The 21,832-nt window shown below is 43.2% G+C and overlaps 1 protein-coding gene across 2 annotated transcripts in view; it reads right to left on the minus strand.

Annotated features, from left to right (window-relative positions):
- Positions 1–21,706, minus strand: part of ahcyl2b (adenosylhomocysteinase like 2b) — a 38,413-nt gene extending 16,707 nt beyond the window's left edge. For both annotated transcript variants that reach the window (XM_080050741.1, XM_080050740.1), the window contains exon 1: positions 21,322–21,706. In XM_080050741.1, coding sequence (XP_079906867.1) covers positions 21,322–21,657 — 336 coding nt within the window. In that variant the 5' untranslated portion in view covers positions 21,658–21,706. The remainder of the gene's footprint in view (positions 1–21,321) is intronic.
- Positions 21,707–21,832: the final 126 nt, after the last annotated feature.

The following is a 21,832-nucleotide window of genomic DNA, read 5'->3' on the forward strand; positions in this document are numbered from 1 at the left end:
AGCCGTAGCCTTAATGCTCCTTTTGTTGAACAGTAGCCTAACTTAACCGCTGCACGCTGATAGTGTTTTTTTAATGTAGAGCCGTGTCCCTGGCATATAGAAGTGACACACGTTTATTTAGCTAGAAAAACAGGCAGAGCACAACTCTTTCCCTATTTGCTTGTAGGAGCGATTGGTGGCACGATAACAAATGCATCAGCAACAGCACAACGTCCATGAGCACAATGAATACAGCTCGGTGATCCGCCATTGTTGTTGTTGTTTTCCAACTGGCACACGTGGACCTACAAAGACGGCGCATGCCTATTTATATCCAAACGCAATGCGCATGTGTGAGGGTGGAGCCGTGACGTCAGCGTTATCAGGGGAAATGGATTCGGTGTTTACAGGAAACCAAAACCGTTAAGTTTTCCAAAAAATCCTCCCTCGGAGGTGATCTCAAAAATCTGCGGTTCATGCCTGCGTTTGCGTTTGCGTTTGCTGTTTTCCTGTAAATGATATAGTGCAACCGCAGAAATTTTTCTGCGTATGCACCGTTTTGCGTGGCCGTGTAAAGTGCCCCTAAGGATTCTCATTTTGAGTCGAGAATGACAGCTATGTTAATACAACAAAACATCCACATGTTCTTGAGAAAGAACACAAAATACAGATAACAAAGGCTGATGGTGAAAATAGGAGAGACAGAATGAGTGAAGTGGGAGACAAGCTTTGAGTTCAGTCTGACTTTAAAAAGATAATGAAAACAATGAAGCTATTGTCAAGGCTGCACAGCTGACACAAGGCACACCAGTTCACCCTGGAGGTGGCGGTGTAGCTATTCACTATAGTCGGGGCCAGACACTGACCATGACCAATCGCTTTTGCTAGTGTTTTGCAGCCCATCAATAAGTCCTAATATTTCATGTAGTGATAATATCGCAGAGTATAAATGGCTGACCTATTCCGACCATAAAAGCAAAGAACAAGGCGTGCTTGCGGGGGTGTGAGCAGTGAAGCATTAAAACATAAAAAATGTCAATGTCCTGTTTTTTTTGGAGTTTTTCTTCCATTTCTAAAACGAGAAAAAGTTTGAATAACACCCACAAATCATCACTGCAAAAATCATTCTGTCAAGGTAAACCGGGGGAGCGAGAGATTTTGCCAATGCCACAGTCCTGTCACGGAGGCGGTGAAAGGCTTTAAAGATTTGATGAAAAGGAGCGGAAAAAAGTGTTGTTCCTTAATTCAGTTTCATTCAAGGACCGTCCTTGAGTAGGACAAAAAGCTAATATTTCAGGTGTTTTTTTTCCTCGGAGAGAAATCACAAAAACACAAAAAAATCCAGACATCCTCTTGTGTGAGCTTGCACGTCAGATACCAGGAAGCTGAGCGTGTGTGTGTGTGTGTGGGTGTTCTTCATTCACTCTATAATTCAGTGTATGACACAGGGCAGAGCCGCTGTCCAATCACAAAGAACATTTGAGTCATCATTATCACCAGAGGAACATGACATCATCAGCGGCACAATAAACATTTTATCTCATTTCTGCATTTTTGCCTCTTCCGTCGGCTCCTAGCAATTTCACAAGCGAGTGACCCGCGGCTATAATCATCCACACCTTTCCAAACAAAGCATTGGACGGATCCATAATGAGTCAGAAAACAAGATTATAAACCCACCCCATCCCATAGAGACAAGTAAGGAAACAATTTCCAGATACTGAAATTGTTAAAAATCCAATTCAAACAAATGTACTTTTGTCTTACTTTCACTTATAATATCAGCAAACTGTTGTGGGTGGGCTGTTGACTTTTTCAGCCATCTCAGCTTCATCCAGAACCCTGATATGCTCAACCTCCATTCACAAATGTCAGGGCATCACCTTCCTGCAAACTACTTCATCCTCCTCTCCTTGCATTTCTGCCTTTTTATTCTCCTTACCTTTTTGAAAGAGCGCTCGCCGCATTCCCCGACACTTTTCTTCAGCATTGCCTCATGTGTGTGTGGGCGGGTGTGATGAAGAAGTGTCTGATTCAAGGCCTTGTGTGTGTTCAATGGGACCTGTTCTATTTGAGGTCCGATTATTTCACAGGCCACCTCTTCTCCCTTCTGCTTGCCTCACACAAGCCAGCCCAGACTGGTCCAACCATGCGCCGGGCAGCAAACACAATGCAACGAATTGTTTGCCCTCCTTCCTTTCATCCCCCCTTTTCTCTCTCCACCTCTCTCCTAATTCTGTATTCTTGTTTAATTGTTCAAGAGATTTGGGAATCCTGAAAAGCCGGTATCAAAAATGAAGCTAAACTTAGCCCCCGTTGACCCAGATAATTATGATGTTATATTAGGACTTGGCTGGGTATTGAAAGTTGTGAAGAACGACATGAATTGCTCTAAATCTGGTGTGTATGGTATATGACAAATTATTACAATACATCCTAAGTTTGAGCACCGAACAACCACTTATTATCCAAACATCTTAACATTTCTGATGTTGCAGATATTTGCCATGTGCACCCTCTTAGTTTAGCACGTTAGCATGCTAGCAATGGCTACTCAACACTAAACTGGATGACTGCACAGATGTGACCACCACATATGTGTGTGAATATGTGCTTCTTAGAAAAGGCCGTTCCAATAATATTTCAAGACAAAACTGCTGCTGTATCATCATTCCGGAGGGCAGCTGATATTGCTAATAACCCTTAATTAGCCTATAATTGGCCTCTTCGGGTTTATCGGATGGAGGTAAGATGACGGGGCTTTAGGAGCTCAGAGCTGCAGTGAAGGATATGGGGTCATTTTAGGAGCTCAGAAGGAGGAGGGGGGAGGGGGGATACAGGGGCTTATGACATGATTTTGGGGACTGGAGAGATTACTACGGGTCAGCTCAGGACTCGGGATAGCGTGTACAGCCAGAGAAAGTGACACAGTCGGTTTGTTTATTGCGGTGCTGCTGAAGGAGGAAAAAGTGAGCAGAGGAATGAACGCTAACCCTATCTGCTCCCAGCCTTTTGTACTGTAAAGTACTGCTCTACAAATGACATACAAATAAACTGTATACTTGTGATTTAAAAAAAAATATTTGACTTCTATTCTGTATTCATCAAAACATTTTAAATATGACATTAAGTGTAGCAGATATGAGCTACAGGAGTTCCAGATTTTAATTTGCTGCAATGAGATAATGAACAAGCTTATTTGATTTGATCCACAGCTGTTCCTGCAGCTTACCAACCTGCACTCATTATTTATGAATGAATTCTGTGGGATTTTTGGAGAGGTCAAATTTTGGCACTAGGATTTAAAAAAGGGGGAGAAAAAAAGGGGATTATTACCAGACATGCATTAATCAAATGTGGTTGACCTGACCTAATGTTGCGAACACGATTTAATTGTGACCCCGACATGACAGGGCGCTTCACACGCATAGACTTTTTATTATTACGTCCTATGTAAGAAAGGGAATGGAGGCCGACTAATGCAGGCAGCAACACTCTGATGCTGCACTAACACATTTGTGCCACACAGGAACAGGTCTACATGACTCAGCAATGTGTAACAAGCTCATTTTCCAAAACACTGCCTGCTATTTTGGAGAAGAAAAAAAACATTATCTGGAGTTCAATCAACCTAGTATAAAATGTAGAGAGCAGCTCGCAGCACAAATGTCATTACGTTGTGCACAAACCTGTGAATACTACATCATAACAGTTTGATTTTTCTTTTATCTCTTCTTTGAAATTGAAAACTAGATGCACACTCGTCTCACTAACCTTGCCCTGCACTCATTTACATTATAGATTGTGCAAGATTACGAGACTAATGACATGTGAATAATGAATGTAAACTCCATACTGGGACACATGGGAGCTCATCCAAAGACTGCCACCTTTCACTCAGCTCTGTCTTATGGCATATTCATGTCCGTGTTCTACAATTAAAATGGATTAGAGGGAGCTAAGAGGTAGAGTAGCTCAAAATTGGTTTTCTACCAGTGGAAAAACTAATAACTAATGAACAGGATGTGCTTGCCACTTAGCAGAGGGGATTGTGGGATACTGGGGGTGAAGCCAGGTGTTAGCAAAGGAGGACTTGGGCAGCATGTTCACACCGTTTTGTTTTTGACTCTAGTATTCCATTACAGATGCATGTGCACAAAGCTGATAATAGCTCCAAATGTTGCCAAGCAACTATTAAAAATCCCTTTCAAGCAGGGTGCTCTATGGCCACACTCTAGCACTTTTAGTGCAAAGGACAGACGGAAAGAAATTACTAATTTCATCCATTTCCCTTTTGTGTGTATACTCATTGAAAAACCTGTGTTCTCGACCCATTTCACTCTGATATATTAAAGAGCACCATACACCATAAATACCAGAACATGTCAATCCTGGCCCCTTCCAAAAATCAGCATGGGCTCTCCTCCCCCCCCCAAACAACATGGTTTGTTCCAACTCTGTGCTGAGCAGTAATGTTTGAGGACAGGAGGGCAGGGGATGTCTAGCTCAACGCCATGGGATCTGCAGCAGAGGGCGGGCCCAATGTCTGGGGTCGGCCTGACAAAACAACAGAAACCCCTCTGGGCGAGAGAAACAGGGAAAAAACAAACGGGCGCAGATGTACTGTAGCAACAAATGCGCTGCTGTACAGGGTTTTCCGCCTACAGCCATTTGGTACAAAGGCAGCTTTTCCTGCGCACCTGCACTAAACTACAACAATATTTAGGAATTATTAAGAGCTTAGCATTAGCTTTTAAAAGGTCTTCACTTAATTGCGTTAAATAGTTGTTGAAAATACATTAATAAATACCTAAGCTTACAAAACTTGAAAACCTTGAATGCTAAATGAAATGGTTACTGAAGCATATAATGTGAGGGGATGAATACAGAGTATGGGTGAAGATCTACTAACAGCAGAGGAAGAAACGGGAAGTATGGATGCATCTACTCCCTCTAAAAATGTGTGTATCCTTTGGTAAAAACAACATAGAAGAGAGAACCATTAGCCATCTATATATAGCATATTATACTAATAATAACTGTATCAGTAGGTCTTATTTGGATGCCTGAACAGTGAACACCATCACGATGATTTATCAGCATTACCTTGGTGTCCCAGCAAAACAGCACAAAATATCAACTTCAGTGCAGAGCAAAAACAATGCAAGGAGGGTGGATTTGGTTACAAATAGGGCTGTATTGGTGTGAAACCTGGCTTTTCTGTCACGGTTAATGCAGATCTATCTGAAAAACCGCATGGAGGGGCGTTGAACAAGAAACACACAAATATACCAAGGCGAGAAAACAACAACAACAACAAGCAGCTGCAAGCCAACTTCAGGTTAAAAGCATGACAGTGGATGTTTGTCCTGAACAGACAAAGAAGCTTGGTCAAATAATGATATGTCCTCCAATCAAAAACAAACACTCCAAAAAGGGTTTCTACAAAAGAACAATGCACATATTAGGAGCAAACTGATACTCCCCCTGCGTTTCAACTGCACTCCGTAAGCCTTTGGCAATACTTCAAGGATCCTCCACATAAAACTTAATGATTAGCTAAAATGTTTCCAAGCAAGATGAGATCCAGACACATTCTCCCCCCCCCCTCCCCCACCTCCTGGAAGATTAGTTTGATGTTTGACTAAAACGGAGGTCAGTGAAGGCCTCCTCGAGCATGTACTAGTCTCTACCGTCACAACTTTAAGTTAGAAGGCATTTGGACGTCAATGCACATAGGCCTGACGTCACACACACACATTTCTCTGGCTTTGTGTTTAACCTGAGTGGATTGTCGGGGGGGGGGGGGGGGGGGTAGGGGGGTTGCGGATGAATAAGCATGTTCACTCTGTTCCCAGCTGAATCTGCCTCAAACTCACACGGTTATACAAACACCACCTGTTAAGTGATGAACAACATAGCAGTTTATTGGTGAGGCTAGGGGGATTTTTTTTTTCAGAATGGCCAATAGAAGCCAGCAGGTATTTAGGGTTAAAGTTGTTGGGTGATTTCTAGTAAACATTAGGTAATTAGTAACAGCATTTCAGCACATTAGTTGCAGCCCTATACGGGATAATGAATAACTTGGTAATTTGAGGCAATGAGTTACTTATTTATATGCACTAATCATCAAAATACTAGTACTGTACATGAAAACATTTTCTATACTTGTTGTTAGCATGTGTTGCGGGGGAAGGGGCATGCTGTTGGAAAGAATCTTAACAGACATATATTTTTTTTAAAAGATGCATCCTCATTTGTACACTGAATGCATAGTGTGTGTGTGTGTGTGTGTGTGTGTGTGTGTGTGTGTGTGTGTGTGTGTGTGTGTGTGTGTGTGTGTGTGTTCAGCTATGTGATACTAAAGACAAGCAGCAATGTCTTCACAGCTGTGTGGTCTTGCAGGGTTTCCTCACATGTCGCATGAGAAAAATGCCCTCCTTCACGTTTGTCCGGAGAACACCAAGATTTCAAAATAAAGTTCCCGACTCCACAAATATTTGAAAGAAGTATCCATATCGCGGTGTATGAGCTTCTTTGGTTGTTTATGCAGCTTGTCATTGCAGAGCAGAAAGAGGTTCATCTTCTGTATGTTTCCACACCTGTCCTAAGGAACCCGATGCTAATCAAACACAACGGGGTCACGGGATGAGACCCCAGCAGCAACCCAACACTGGGGCCTCTTTGAGCCGTCCGAGGTCCTCGCTCTTAGACGCCACATTCGGTTGCAATTTCTCATGGATCCGTTGCTGCTCTTTCCCACAGACACGGTTCTGGAGTGTCAGAACTTTGGTTCCTTCTGGCGAACCAGGCCGTGTTCAGACCAGTTTAAGCAGAACCAAATTTCAACCGTCCTAATGTCGTGCTCTTGCTCCATCTTGTTCTGCTCTCTAACTTTTCCTGGAAGTCGGTTGATGCCCAAATCACAACACTGTGGAGTTTTTCTTTTCTGCTGCCTTGGACATTGTAGCTGCCTTCGTCTTCTTCCTTCGTCACAGTTCTCAAGAAAACAGAAAACACTTTTTGTACCAGCTGATAAACCAATCTTTGAGGTTCCAAGCCGAGGTGTTCTGAACAAGCCAGCCGGTTCAACATTTGGTTTGACAAATGTACTGGCACAGAGCTTTGCCGATGTGAAAGCCCATTGTGCGACTTTGGCCTCAATGCAAACTATAATAAATGCTTTGCAACAAACTATATATTTTAATACACGGCTTTAATATGTTTAGTGCCGAATAATACTGATGCAAATTTAAGAGATGAACTGCATAAAACTGCGTGTACAGTAACATTTTTAAGATACACTTTGACTATCCAAAATTAATCTGCAGACCTACAGCCTCATGTGCAGACAGACAGACGGGGCCTGAGAAATCCTTAAGGTAGAGATGGACACGCTGACAGGCTCTTGTGAGGCGATAACGTGCCAGAATTCACAATCACATTGAAACCGGTCGACAAGGTCATGTGCCTGGGTTGTGTTTTTGTGCATGTCTCCAGTGTGGGTTTTCATGTTTCTGATTAATTTCTTTGTTTACATCGAGCGCTGCATTCATTTCTCTTCATTTCCACGCTCGAGGGCTGGACTCCACAAGCAGGGACTTAAAAAGACAACGGTTCCTATCCTCTCTAACAGGACATTTTAAGATTTTAATTGGTCAGCTCTTCCATCTAGTGCCAAGTATTATTACATAAGCAGCACTGCAGACCTCAAATAGCACTGATATTTGTATGCAGACTTGGGACATATTTTAGCAGCTAAGCCAGTCATGACATAGGTGAACTGAGGACAATACGGCTGGGTGAGGACAAGCAGTGTCAAAATAATGAGGACTCAAGAAGGCTCGCACCTTGCCTCTCATCATCAAAATCAAGTTTCAAAACACAATCCTTTCAATTTGAACATCCATAATTACTGCCCTAAAGAGACGAAATGTAGACCAAGGAATAACATTGGACACTTGTCTACTGTGTGTCTAGAAATCTACCTCAAAGGCCTCTATCCAGGACCAAAGAGCTATTGTCCACGGAGACAACACTGAATGCGACTAACAGTGTTTCTCATTGCGTCAGACACACTTGACAGAGACCCCCATGTGAGGGGAAATGAAGCAGATCGTTTGTGCTTTGAATATCAAATGCAATTTTAGGTGGTTGTTGGGCACCAGTAATCATTTTCAAAGCCATTAAACATTTAACACAGAGTAAGGGCTATGACCTAACAAGTTAGGAATTTATGTTTCTTGGCTTCGTGCTTCGTAGAATGAGTTTTGAATTTGTTGCAGGAGAGCAGCTTCAAGTACACCGATCAGATTTGATTTAGTGTCATGAATCTAGCCATAGATTTCTATAACTGGTCCCCGAGTTAAAGTTACCATTGAACAGAATGGAGAAACATGTTGGTCATAATGTTTGTCAGAAAAGTGATTAAAGCCAATCATGTTGGTGACTAAAGACTTCTGTCAGTATCTTTTAGTTGGTCTGTGTCAAGAGAAGGAGAGGAGAGGCAAACAAGGCCAGGCCAACAGAGACTTAGTCCTCTGTGGAGAAGTGAAGGAAGTGTTCTCCATTGAGGGCCAATGGGAAGCTATACCTCCGCACTGCTGCTTTAACCCTGAGGGCAACCCCAGCCTCTGTCGCTGCCAACGTAACCTGAACACTAGTTAAGAAAGAAAGAAAGAAAGAAAGAACAAGCTCTGAATAAGGTGCGAGCCCTTTCTAAAGACGGAACCAGACCATAAACAAGTCACACAATATACCAGTGACCCATCTGAGTGTCGATTGAAAACATGACTTGCTACTACAGTTATTTAAGTGTGGTGTCAACACCTGCTCAGTTCTGGGAAGCTTGCACCGGCTAGGAAATCTCATATTACCAGAGACAAATTCTGTGGCGGTCATGGTCAAGATGAATGTCCTGGCAGCGAGGAACTCAGTAAGGCCTGTGTCATGCTTTCCTCACACAACCGAAGGCTAATATGCCCTATAACTTGAACTATTATTTCAAATAAAAGTTAAATGAAATTAAATAATAGTTCAAGTTATAGGGCATCTCTGTATTTCTCAGTATGGCAGCGCTACAAACTGGTGTCGCCCCCCCGACACTGGCACAGGAGCTCGGAAAAATCCCAAAGGCCTAACATTTTGTAGATGCGCTGACAGTCAGTGTTGTTGTACTTACTCAGAATTCCTCATGGGGGCAACAGAGGTTAAAAACTATAGCTTTAAGAAAGTCGATAAGGATTTATAGTAAACCACGTGAACACTGATAAACCGCTGTTAAAGTTCCTGGTAGAAAAACGTAGCCGTCGGACTCGCAAACCGCTTTCACAGGCATACGGCCAGCGGTTCACTTAAATACACCATCTTCTTTACCACCCAGTGCCGGCCCAAGTGTTCGGGTGATGATAGCAGCAGTAAAAGACGATGACTAGACCAAATGAACAAAGAGAACACACACACAGGCAGAGGAGATCAGACGAGCTAAATCAAAAGCACCGATGGGCTTTTAATAGCTTTATGTTTAGACGTGCTCTGCCAAAATGCCTGGGAAAGTGATGGGTGGCATAAAGAAAAAGAGGAGAGTGAAAGAGGAGAGTGTCCGGCTAACGGCTTAACGCTATAAACAAACGTGTGGAATCCTCCAGGCTAAATCCTAAAAGTGCTTTGGAGTCATTTAAGGGAAGGCGGGGGTGGGGGGGGGTGGAACACCACTCTACAAAATCCCCTGAAAGAGAGGAGAAGGGAATAAGAGGACAATATGCCGAGATGTATAATAAATAAATATAAAAAAAATGGTTGACTTTAGTTTACAGGAGGACTATATTCGGAGGTCTCTCTTTACCTGTGCATTTGGCCTCAGCTCCTAAAGCAGTAAAAGTCTTCTTGTTCAGCCGTTCCTTTTAGGCCTGTGTGAATGAGAGGCTACTGGACAAAGCGGCAGATGTCTTGTTTTTCCACATCGCCCACTCACGGCACTCCGTGGAGGACGTGCACTTGTTCAGGCTCTCTTATTCTCCCTGCGTGTTGTTTGGTCACTTCACCCTCTTTCCCCTCCTGCTGCTACCACGACACTATTCCGTAAACAACTTGACATAAGAGACCGAACCGCAGGAGGTTTATTAGGAAGCCTGACGCAACAGTTTGCACGCCAAAAGGTTGTGGACATGTTACTCTATGCTTTCAGCTGCTATTCCTGTGTAACTATTGTGCTTGTGTAATGGACAAATAAAAATGGGCTGTAGCAGACAGAGAAGTGCCTGTTTTTCTCCTCCTGTCTTCTCTACCACACACACACACACACTTTTCAAAACTTCACTGCCTCCCTAATTGAAGCTTGATCAAACACAATTCCAGCTAGCCTTGGATACCGTGTCCTCTGATTCAACTCAGACAGTGTTGATGTCTCTGCATGAAGAATGTAGAGTCTGTCCTGTTAACTGCTTCAGACCGGTGGAAACAAGAAAATTATTTTTTGTATGCTTAACTCTTCCATGCATTTGACAGCACACCTTCACAATGTATAATCTAGATTGTTATTTGGTACAGCTCGCCATGACAGAGCTGACAGCCAATGTGCAAATCAACAGCCGATAGGCCTGAATATCAAGTGTGTGCGTTGCCATTACTGTTGAGGACAGGCTGCGACACCGCGGGCCTTACTCGTCCCTGGTTGACTGCTGGCTTTGCTTATATACACACACACACACAAGAGTGGCATTATGATTTCTTGTTTGTGTGACCGTTTTATAAACTTAGAAGCTCTTGCAAAAAGTTGTGTGACCAGCTGTTGTAACCCGTTTGCTTTAGTGTGAAATAAAATGCTTTCATAACTGCTATCTTGATGACTGAAATACATAAAGCTACATTTATGATATATTATAGCCGGTCTGCACTCCCCAAAAAAAGTTGCCACCCAGATAACAACACAGCTGCTCCTCTGAGAAGCCAGAAGCAGAGGCCATGTCCTAAAGGCCAGACAGACACGCTGCTGGACAGACACAAAAAAAAACAGGCTTACAACTCTGGCAGAGAAGCCTGGCTTTCAAAAAGCAGTGACACACACTGGTTTTAAGCTCTGGCAGTCACACACAGACAGAGGGACAGACTTGTAAAAGGAGAACAGTGCTGGGACTAGCAGAGAGCAGCACAGACGAAGAGACAAGAAAACACAGGCTGAAAGACAAACTAACACATGTACATATTCACCAGAGCATGGATGGATTACTAATGCAGGCCTGTTGATGTGGTGTTCCTCTGTGTAAATGCTCACAGGCACAGATAGGAGGTGGGAGCCAGCTGTTATGACCTTGACATGCTATTTCCATGCTAGGGGGTCAATATGGCAGTGGACACTACTGGACTACTTTTTTTTTTTTTTTATGCAACACATTAGACACAACAGGCTGCTAGAGGGACAGGAAAGAAAAAGGTACCAGAGCGTGAGTACAAGAAAAATCCTACCACGACGTACATAGAGACATTTGTAAAAGGGAAGGCGGCTGCTCCAATCACGGCTCATTACCCGCCCTCTCATCCAATAGGAAGAAGAAAAGGAAGGAGGAAGCAGCAAGCATGAGGTGGTGGTGTGTGAGTATCAGAGTGCAGCATGCTGCCCTGAGGGTGGCTGGCTGTGATGCAAGAATGGGCCCTGCTGATTAATATACACCGACAAGTGTTCGCTGTAAATAATGTCACAAACATTCACCAGTCAAATGTGCTCTCACACAACCATTACCGCGCATACACTTGGCAGTTACCGACCCCGCGCACGCAATTACCAGTGGCCTAACACGTGTCTCCAGTCCCCCCACACACACACACGTATATGTCACCAGAGGCTTTGTGCCAACACAGCCAGGGCTTTGCTACTTGATGCAGCCATGCCACGTCAGGGGAAGTCATCCTCTACTCTGTTACATGCTGATGCTGTGTGAGGGGTACAAAGTGAAATAACACACACACACACACACACACACACACACACACACACACACACACACACACACACACACACACACACACACACACACACACACACACACACACACACACACACACACACACACACACACACACACACACACACACACACACACACACACACACTGTACATACAGATGCCAACATGCTAATGCTGATAATGCTAACATGCTGATGTTGTTAAGCAGGTATGTTTATCATCTTATCTTAGCATGTTCGCATACTGACATTTGCTAGTTAGCAGTAAACACTGGAAACATACAGCTGAGACTTATGGGAATGAATTAAGCTTCGCAGGCACGTCGTCATCATGTAACATTTGAACCTGATGACGGCATAATATGGAAAGCTGTGGATATGACTCCTGAGGGGAACGTGAATGTCTTTACCAAACCAAATGTTACAGCAATCCATTAAACAGCTGTTGAGAGATTTCACTAAGACATAAAAAAAAAAGTCACGGGATCACCAAAATGCAGTGGGATCTCTTCTCCTGTGGACCATGTATGTCAGCACATCATTTCATTGCAATCCAATAGTGTATGAGATAAGGATTTTTATTAACTCTAGCTCACAAATTAGGACTCGAAAATGCTACTCCAAAGCTAAATAACAGGGAATTTCCATGTAATCTAACTTCCCTTTGGAAGACGTCTCTAGTGACTGCTACTGTGCTGAATAATAATCCCAGTGCTGCCATAAAGCCATGGAAAGTATGCAGGGCCATCTACACCGAGATATGGTCTGATAGTCACTGTAGAAGCCAGGGGACACTGATACTGGAAAGGGAGCAGGCAATGAATGATGGGGCTTAGTGACAGATTAAACCCTACCTGCTTTTTAACAGAGAGAGAGGGAGCGAGAGAGAGAGAGAGAGAGACTGTGGGCTCTCTTTTTCTTCTTCACATATCGTTCCCCTTCTTATCTGCCACGGAATGGAAAAGTCCGACTGCAAGACTGAAAGCTTCACACGTCATCCAAGGACAAGTTAAAAGTTTTCGTCAATTGGTTATTCTTTAATTTGATTGTAAGAATTCAGTCAGCTTTCAGACTTGTGTTTTCCCCCCCTAAAAAAGCCAATTAAAATCTTATCTATTATAAATTAGTCTTCAACTAACCCAACTGTAGTGTTTCTGTCTCTCGTATGAACACACACACACACACACAAGCACACTTCAGTTGAGTAAAAGGGTCTCGTTGCCCTTGTTGACAAAACTAGGGCACACAGTTTAGAGCCAAAAGGCTTAGTGATCACATCCAATGATGGTGGTCAAATGACCTCCATATGCACTTACAGCAAAGTGACCCGGCATTAGTATTGATCAGATTGTTTAGAAATCTATTGTTTCCGACGCTATATTGCTCTCAATATGAGCGAATAACAAATGATGGCATATATCGCATCGATCCCAATTAAACAGCAAGCTGCGTCTACTGTATGAATCCATATTTACATCATCCACTCATCTCTTCACCCATGCAGTCATCCATCTCCATAATTACATTCATTTCATCATATTTGTCTTTCTTTTTTTTTTTTTTTAAACCACTCTGGATGACATTATAAATCCTTAAACTGGATTGAAAAATAAATGGATTGTTAATATCAGTGATTAAGCTAAATTCAAACTATGAATCCTTCCATAAGCATGAAAGCAAACAGCAAAATACCTTTAAGATTTAAATTGCAACAGCAGACTAAAATAATTAAGTGGTATATTCTTCCAGAAATAGCGTTTTTTCCTCCTCCTCTCCTCTTGAATTGCCAAAAATAGCCTTTTTTCCCTGTGGGTAAGGTATAATTACATCAGAGAGACACACAGACAGACAGGAGTGGTGCTGGTCTCTTTCTGAATAGACCTATAATGGGGTCGATGACCTAATGTTTTTAATTAGGAGTCTTTATAAGTTATTAAGTTGGATTTGGATGTTTTTTTCTTCTAAATCCTCTTGTCAAAAGATTGACCACTGGATGGACTAGTAAAAAAAAATTAACAATAATTATTATTATTATATCAACAACAGATCAAATAACTATGTGCAATGTGAAAGGTGTTGTCATAATGATGACCCACAGTTTAATATTCATACTGATGATAAGGTCACATTTATCTAACTAAGAACAGACATATAAAAGTGGATGTATACATCTACTGTATCTCTGAGACCCAAAAGGTGTTTCAGCTACTGCCTCTGTCTGCAAGGGGTTGCTGCTTTGGCCGGACTAATAGGAAGTACAGCAGACCGGTGGCTTGTCTGGGGTTCATTTCAGGCTTTGTGAGGGCCCTTTTGTGAGCCAGCACTTTTTGAACACAATGTGTGCCCTTTGTTCGGGTGCAGCACTCGAGCGTGGACCTGCATTCCTAGTCATGCAGCGCGTAGCAAGTTCAGTGTTTAATGTCGACTACTGTCTGTCCTCATGTAAAACTCAACACTTTGGGGCTAGTGGGCGCACAAGTACATGCATGCTCATACATACATACATACATATCCACTGGGGTTGGTGCTCACTCGTTCAACAGTAACTAAACCAAAGGCGGTTTTAAAAATGTCACACTGTGCTGGCTTTCTTGCAAGCACACAGGTTCCTGGAAAAGAGAGCTCTCTGCTTTATCCTCCCATTCCGTTCACAACACTGTTCCACAAACCTGAGTCTAGGAGATTAAAAAAAAGCGTTTTGATTGAGCGACGTGTAACATCATGAGCTGTACACGCTCAGTAATAGAACTCTGCAGTGACCAGGCTGAAAATGAGATTCACCCGTGGAGTGACAGCTGTAGATTGTGTGTGGGTGTTACAGCCGGGAACAGGGAAGCAAAGACTATAGCAAGTCATGCACAGGTGGGTTTGTTTATTTATGTTTACCAATAACAGAGGACAGCTACACAACACAACCTTTATCCCAAGGAAACCCTTATTACCTATTGTTTTGGAAATGTCACAAAAGGTCTGCTATGATCATCACAAGAGCTACTTGCCAAAAAGACCAATTTCGCTGACATTTAGAAAACTGTGTTAACATTTGAACATGGGTTTATTTCAATTGAATTAATTAGGGCTAATAATAGTTTTGCTTGTTATTGATGAGTTCAGTTCAGCTGTGTCTGCTCTCAGCATGATACGGCTGAACTGAGTTTCACTGAGTGCACTGAAACACACAATAAACACAGCTGTCTGTGTGTGTATTCATGCATGTACATCACCATTGATAACAAACATACAGTTACAGCTAGTAGTAATAGTAGCATAGAAAACTGATAAGACACTTCTACATCTAGTTAGTGTTGTTTTACAAATGCCCATATGTAATTGCATGTTTTGATAACTATGATTATTCTCATATGTTGATTTTGTGTCAGAAAGGTGTTTGTTGATAGCTTGTCGAGGCTGAGAAATGTAATTTGAAAAAATGTGTGTTATTTCAAAAATATTGTCCCTAGCAATTGTGAGATCAAGAGAGCACTGTCAAATTGGTCAGCCCTTTAGCTATGCAGCTGGTATAACATCCCATACCGGACAGCAATGAAGGGATCACTATTTGGCAACCTCCGGGGTGAGAGAAACTGAAACGGGTGTAAAGTACCAACAGTCCGTTTGGGGATTGAAGACGGTTAGGGAGGTGTGATCTCACACATGCCTCTGCTGCGGGGTGCCGAGATTTACACTGCGAGCGGGCAGACAGCGAATGCACCGCACGTCGACACAATGAGACGGTGAGAGAGTTAGACAGGAGGGCTCAAAAACAAAAACAACAGAAGGGAAGTGGTGTTCTGCCGGGTAACATGAGGTTTGCCATTCAGACCGGAGTTGGTGCTGAGTTTTGGTTTATTTTGAGATGTCTGTCAATATGACAGGAGGAGAAAAAAAAAAGTATTGTTGAGTTGTTTGACACGAGGCAAACCGGGCCAGAGCATAAAACAGAGTGGAGAGGAAGCAAAAAATAAACCTGTTGTGAGTGACATGGTAATTTGAGGAAGAGGAGAGTGAGAGCACCAGAGGAAAAAGATCAGAGAAATCATGGTTTTCGAGAACTCGGAGGTCGTTAAAAAGAGCGATAAACCTCGGCTAAGTGCACTGAGGGCAAAGCTGGCCAAGTATACTCCTGTTCCATGAGTGGCAGAGGCAGCTAAGAGATGCCCAATTACACAACAGCAGCACCACTGATTTCCGATAACTATTTATTCTGAGTCACATTTCTTGTTCTGTGGCCTGGTTAAGTTTCACAGTAGTTCCAAAACGGAAGCTTCCATATTGGATCAGATACCCGGGTTAAGCATACACCCATATACCCCTCAATCTAAATGGCAATTATTCTAAAAACGGAGCGTTTCAGACAGAAGCTGAAATAGGAGACTTGGCAATGGAACTGTGAGAAATATAAAGTTTTTTTTTGGACACTAGACCATGATAACAGTTTCTAGTAGAAACCCAAATTACAATTTGGAACCTGAAAAAAAGTATAATATGTGACCTTTAAAAAGCTACAATGCTATATATATGTAGTGAATCTGAACCTCTACTACTAGTATATCCAAAAGGTTATTTCCCCTAAACTTCATGCCACCTAACAAGCATATAATTTCAGTACCAACAGCATTCATTGTTAGTGACAGGAGAAGGAAGATACCGGCTAAAGAAACCCTAGAATTTCTTCATTGATCCAATTCCTACCAGTGAGTACCAGATCAATGAATCATTAACATCCAAGGTATGTATGTACTGTAGGCTTGCCATCCTCCGTGATGAATCAACAGCCAATGGAAGCTCTCGTCAACAGCACGACAAGCACAGGGACAGCATTTAATCTAATACAGCGCTGTGCGGAGATAGCAGCGGCTTTAGAAAGGCAAAATCCTGTCATTCAGTTGCCATAACAATATCAATGTTAGTCTTAAAGTAGAACAGCCCTCTTCAGGCCGGCTGAGTAGTTTTAAAGACATAAACGTGATAGAAATGATGAGGTGAAGATAAGGGTTTCATCGAGCTATACGAGTTTATTATATTCTAGGAGAGGGGAAGTTTAAGTGAATGGTGAGACTACAGCACTTCTATTACCAAAACCCTCTGTGACTTCCACAAGTTAGAGATTGGATTAGGAGGACAGCCTTCAACAGCCGCACATAAACTGTAAGCATACATTTTTCCTTTGGGCTCGAGGAAAGCAGAGGAGGACTGAGGGGGGGCCGGATCCAATGCTCTTCTTTCAGCCCCTCGCTCTCTCAGGGGCATTTCTTAGACTTCACACTATGGTTCCACATTCCCCCTGTCAACACGCGGCAAGGGGGTGGTGTGTTTATACGCCTTAAAAAAAGACAGACACTCACTCTTTCTCTCTCTCTCTGTTTAATGTGGTCAAGTGTCTAAGCCCCGGCAGTATACACCAAATAAAAATCACATTTGGTGCGTTTCTGTGTTGACGAGTGCAGCTGGTGAATGCTAAGTGTACTCGCTGGGACTCCAGATGTGCGTTTTCAATGTTGTGTAATCCATTGGCCTTACATGCACTTCAAGATGGCATGTTGAATCTCTCAGAGCGTTTTGAAGTTTATAAAAAACAATTGTGTGGTAGAGTTTGCAGGGGAAAAGATCTTTTCAAAAACTATGAGATGCCATGAACTAGTATAGTCACATTTTCCAAACTGCGGTGTTAAAAAAGCCTGCACATTCTGATGCTATCAATTACTATGAGGCAAAAGCTACATACACGGGTTTACGTAAAGTGCGAGAGAAAAATAGGGTCGCGCCATTGATGACAACATTTTTGACTTTATTGAACTACAACAGGCTCCCCAAGGGACGTGCATGGGATTACTGCATTAGGTCAAGTCTCGGAGGTGACTCATAAACTAGAGGCCTTATGGGAAGGAACGTGACGTGTGTTCCTTTGCAGGCTAGGACAGTCAGATGAAGAAGCTCACAGATTTTGCAAGCTGCCCAGATGTCAATGCTGACAGTTGACAGATCAGCACTTCCTAACCTCTGCTAGACTTTGTATCTGATAATGTGACAGAAACTACTGACTAATGAACAAACCGGCTAGCCTGATCCTAGTCCTACCAGACCATTGTTCTTCATTTCATTTGTACAGAAGGTCTGGAATCACTCAATTGACAAACGTTAACTCACTTGAAGGCGGGTGTCTGTTGAAGTTTAAAACTATTGGATCTGCCCAGTGCCACTCTGGATCTGCCAACCAATCGCATAACGTTTGGTCATGACGTATGTCATGCGCCAGCTTCTGACTACAACTGAAAGTCAACATCATTGTTCTCAGCCACTCCCTCTGTTTGCTGATTGGACCTTCAAAAATCTGGACGGAGAAAACCCACTAATATACCGCAAGCCCAGACTACTGAAGGGAAATGAAAATTGAGCGGAAGCACGTAGGTGGGTAGTGCCAGGCTACAAACCGGCTACATAACAAACTACACTATTAGCATTTAGTTAAACCAAATAAAGTTGCTGAAAGGGCTTTCAATAGTCCACTAAAGCCAAGTTTGTGCAACTGGCGCAAATGCAAAACTAGACTGGAGAAGGTGGAGCATTGCGTTGAATGCATATCCTTTTCTTCCAAACAGTCAAGCAGCCACAGGAAACACGGTAAACTGGTTTCTACCCATGCGCATTACCTGAAACGCTGGCTAAGTGGGACATAACATCACATCAGAGAGGGATGACATACCTATATCTGGAGTCATTTAAATGTCTCCCTGTGCATGCTTTTCTAAAAACGGCATCAGTCTTCAGCCAAATGTCTAAAAGGGTCAGCAGAGACTGAGAGCTGTCGGTGCCGTGATGGCTAACAAGGTGAGGAGTTTGGCCAGTGTGTCCAACAAGCTAAATCATATACTTCAAATGGGGCCTCAGTACAGGACAGCCAATCAGACAAGGCTTGTGGCAGCCTTAGCCAAAAGCCACAAAAACTGTTGCGGTGCCAGCACACGTCTTTGCTAGTTTTCCCAGCTTGGGGAATCACCAATGAACTTCACAGAAAGTGGAGATATATATTGTGTGCCAAGCCATGCCAGTTGCAATGAAAGTCATCACTGGCTCAGAAAGCTTACATCTGGGCCCACCTACAACACAGAGCTGGCATTTTAATCCCCCCCCCCCCCCGTGTGGTGAGTGCGACATGATAAAGGCATGGATTAAAAAAGCCGGAAAGTCACTCAACAACACAGCGGCCTGCATGCTGGCTCCATCCCCACTGCTTTGCTTCCCCTTTACTGCACTGGGCAAGCACACTTCAGCAGATGCGCGAGGTCAGGCTGTGTTCGTATATCCATAATGCAGTGTGTGCCATAGGATCCACTATGCCTCGTGATCTATAAATAGGCCACAGGAAACCTTGTGTCCCAATCGGATATAGGCAAATGCATATGCAGAGACAACAGCGCATCTAAATAATTTAATTAACAGATTTTATCTTACATAATCAGAATTACGGATACAGTGCCTGCATTACATTAATTGAAGAAGTGAAGTGATTTCAGAGATGTCCCCTCTTAGGCTAAAAGGATCCTATGTACATGTGTACTATGTTTATCTATACATTAAAACAATCCCTGTAAATTAAAATATATTACATAATGAGAATATCCAACAGATCACTGTTATCAATTTAAATGCACTGATAAAGAGATAGAGTCACCATTCAAAAATAATCTCTGTTCTGATTAAATATAATATTCGCTAGCCTCAAAGAATCATTATGAAGCACAGATTTAAAAACAACTTCGAAGAATATTTGAGTTGACAACTAAAATGTGTAATTGACAAAATACTCTCTGTACCTTGGTCCTGTATGCGAATCTGGTCTCCTCAATAATCCAGATGTGGCTGTTGCTGTCCGGTTCGACCGTTTTTGGGCTGCCCCCGAAATCTGGTTTAGCCTGTTGGCCAAGCGGTGAACCCGACTGCTGCTTTGCTTCCATTTGTCCACACACTGTTCTGGTCCAGCTCCCCTCCTATTATAGGGGTCTTCTATGGGGGCTTCCTTATGGGGGTTCTTCTGACTTAGATGTGGCCATAGTGGTGTGTGGGGGGTTTGAGTCCATCCTATCCGACTTGTCAATTCGTTTGATAGGGAAATCATCCTAAACAAAGTCACTGACCACAGGTGCACTAACTGGCCAAGTGAGTTAAGTTAATTTAGCCCATTTTCAAAACCAAAATGTTAAACACTAACTGGCCTTGTCAAGACCACAGCCATATGCCTGCAGGAAGTCAATGGATCAGAGAGAGACTTTTCGTCACCATAATAAACATATCTAAAATCAATTCCTGAAGCTGGCCAGCACTGATAAAGCGCACAACAGTGGCTGGCAGCGCAGGCTATGAATCACTGTCAGCTGTTAATAATAACAACTCTGATCAGATGAATAGAGTTTGGAGCTCCATCAAAGGACTCCTTATCAAAAAAATAAATGTCTTTCCTTGAACATTGCCCTCCTTCATAAACCCTACTCTCTTAATCAAGAATATATTGTGAGACACGGTTAGATAAGACTCATTTAGGGCACTACCGACGCCATGGAGACGTTTTTGGATCCTTTGCTAAGAAAAAGAAGACACATGCTAAGTCGGTCTGACCTCTAGGACAAGATCTCTTTTCAATCAAAGTGTAGGTGCTCTAAGGGCTAAATCTGGCTAGTGAAAGCTACAGGTGACAGGAATGCCCCAGGTTTAGGGATTACCGACTACTGTTGTTATGTCTGAGTTAAGATTACTCGCCAGCGCACACAATATTTACCATGATGTGTATTTCAAGCAGTGAGCATTTTCTTGAATATATTGTATAGGCCTACATACTAACCTGAGGTCAAACAAGGAGCAAAGGTTCATTTGAACTACTCAGATCAGAACATACAACGGTACCAGTGCTTTTTCTACTTTACTACATCTAAAATCATTTGCTTTCCTCCGAGTGACTGATTTGGTGTGCTTATTTTCACAGCATCACAGACCGTTTTGTCTTAACGTGACAATATCATACATCTACAAACCAACTAAACGTGTGCTATGTTTTCACAAGAGGAATAGAATAGCAGAGTGTAAACCAAACTTGTGAGAACAGGCTGATACTTTTGGTTCATGCCCTGGAGATTTAGCTATGTCAGCCTGAATGAAATGGGTGTCTATTTTTTAAAAGTGTTCAGCCCTTATAACACCTTTCTACCACAGTGTCATTATCATCCAGGACCGTAATTAAAAGCGTCCAAATGACACAGCTTTGACACCAGCTAGCCCGTTAGCATCGACACACAATGCAAAGCTTTTCCCAGCGAGGTGCTTAACGGTGTTCCAATAACACCGTGGATATGGCAGCTGCGGAGAGAGAAAAAACCTTGTCCCACTCACCTTCTTCATCCGCGGTGCTTCGGCGACGGTACCGTCACGGTTGACAAAGGCGTCCCCGCCGTTCTGCTGCGGGTCCGGCCGCTTCAGAGCCGACGCCTGCGGCATCTTCGCGGGGTTCGGGGTGAGCAAACCCGGGCTGCTCTCCCCGGCTTTCACGGAGGGCTCCGCTGTAGGGGACGCGGCGGCAGAGGAACCGGCCTCGTGCGGGTCGTTCCTGGCGAGGCTCTTGCCCTCCGAGGTCGGTGTCACGGGGGACTCGGCGGGCAACACTTTGCCGGTGGGGACGTCTTTGAGTTCGACCTCTGCCATTTTCGCTGCCACAACCTGGACTGACATCGCTGCAATTTCACAAAGTCCTTTTTCCAACACAAATAGCGAGCGAGTGGAGCGGATGTGAGCGGAGGAGCGACGACAGCCAAATGCATTGTGGTTCCTGTAGTTCTTCAAAGTATCTCAAATGTCACCCCCACACGTTACCTCTAGTGCCTATAGTTCCAATGATGGGCACGCG

The sequence above is a fragment of the Ammodytes marinus genome (genome assembly GCF_949987685.1).
Source record: "Ammodytes marinus genome assembly, chromosome: 22".
NCBI classification, from domain to species: Eukaryota; Metazoa; Chordata; class Actinopteri; order Uranoscopiformes; family Ammodytidae; genus Ammodytes; species Ammodytes marinus.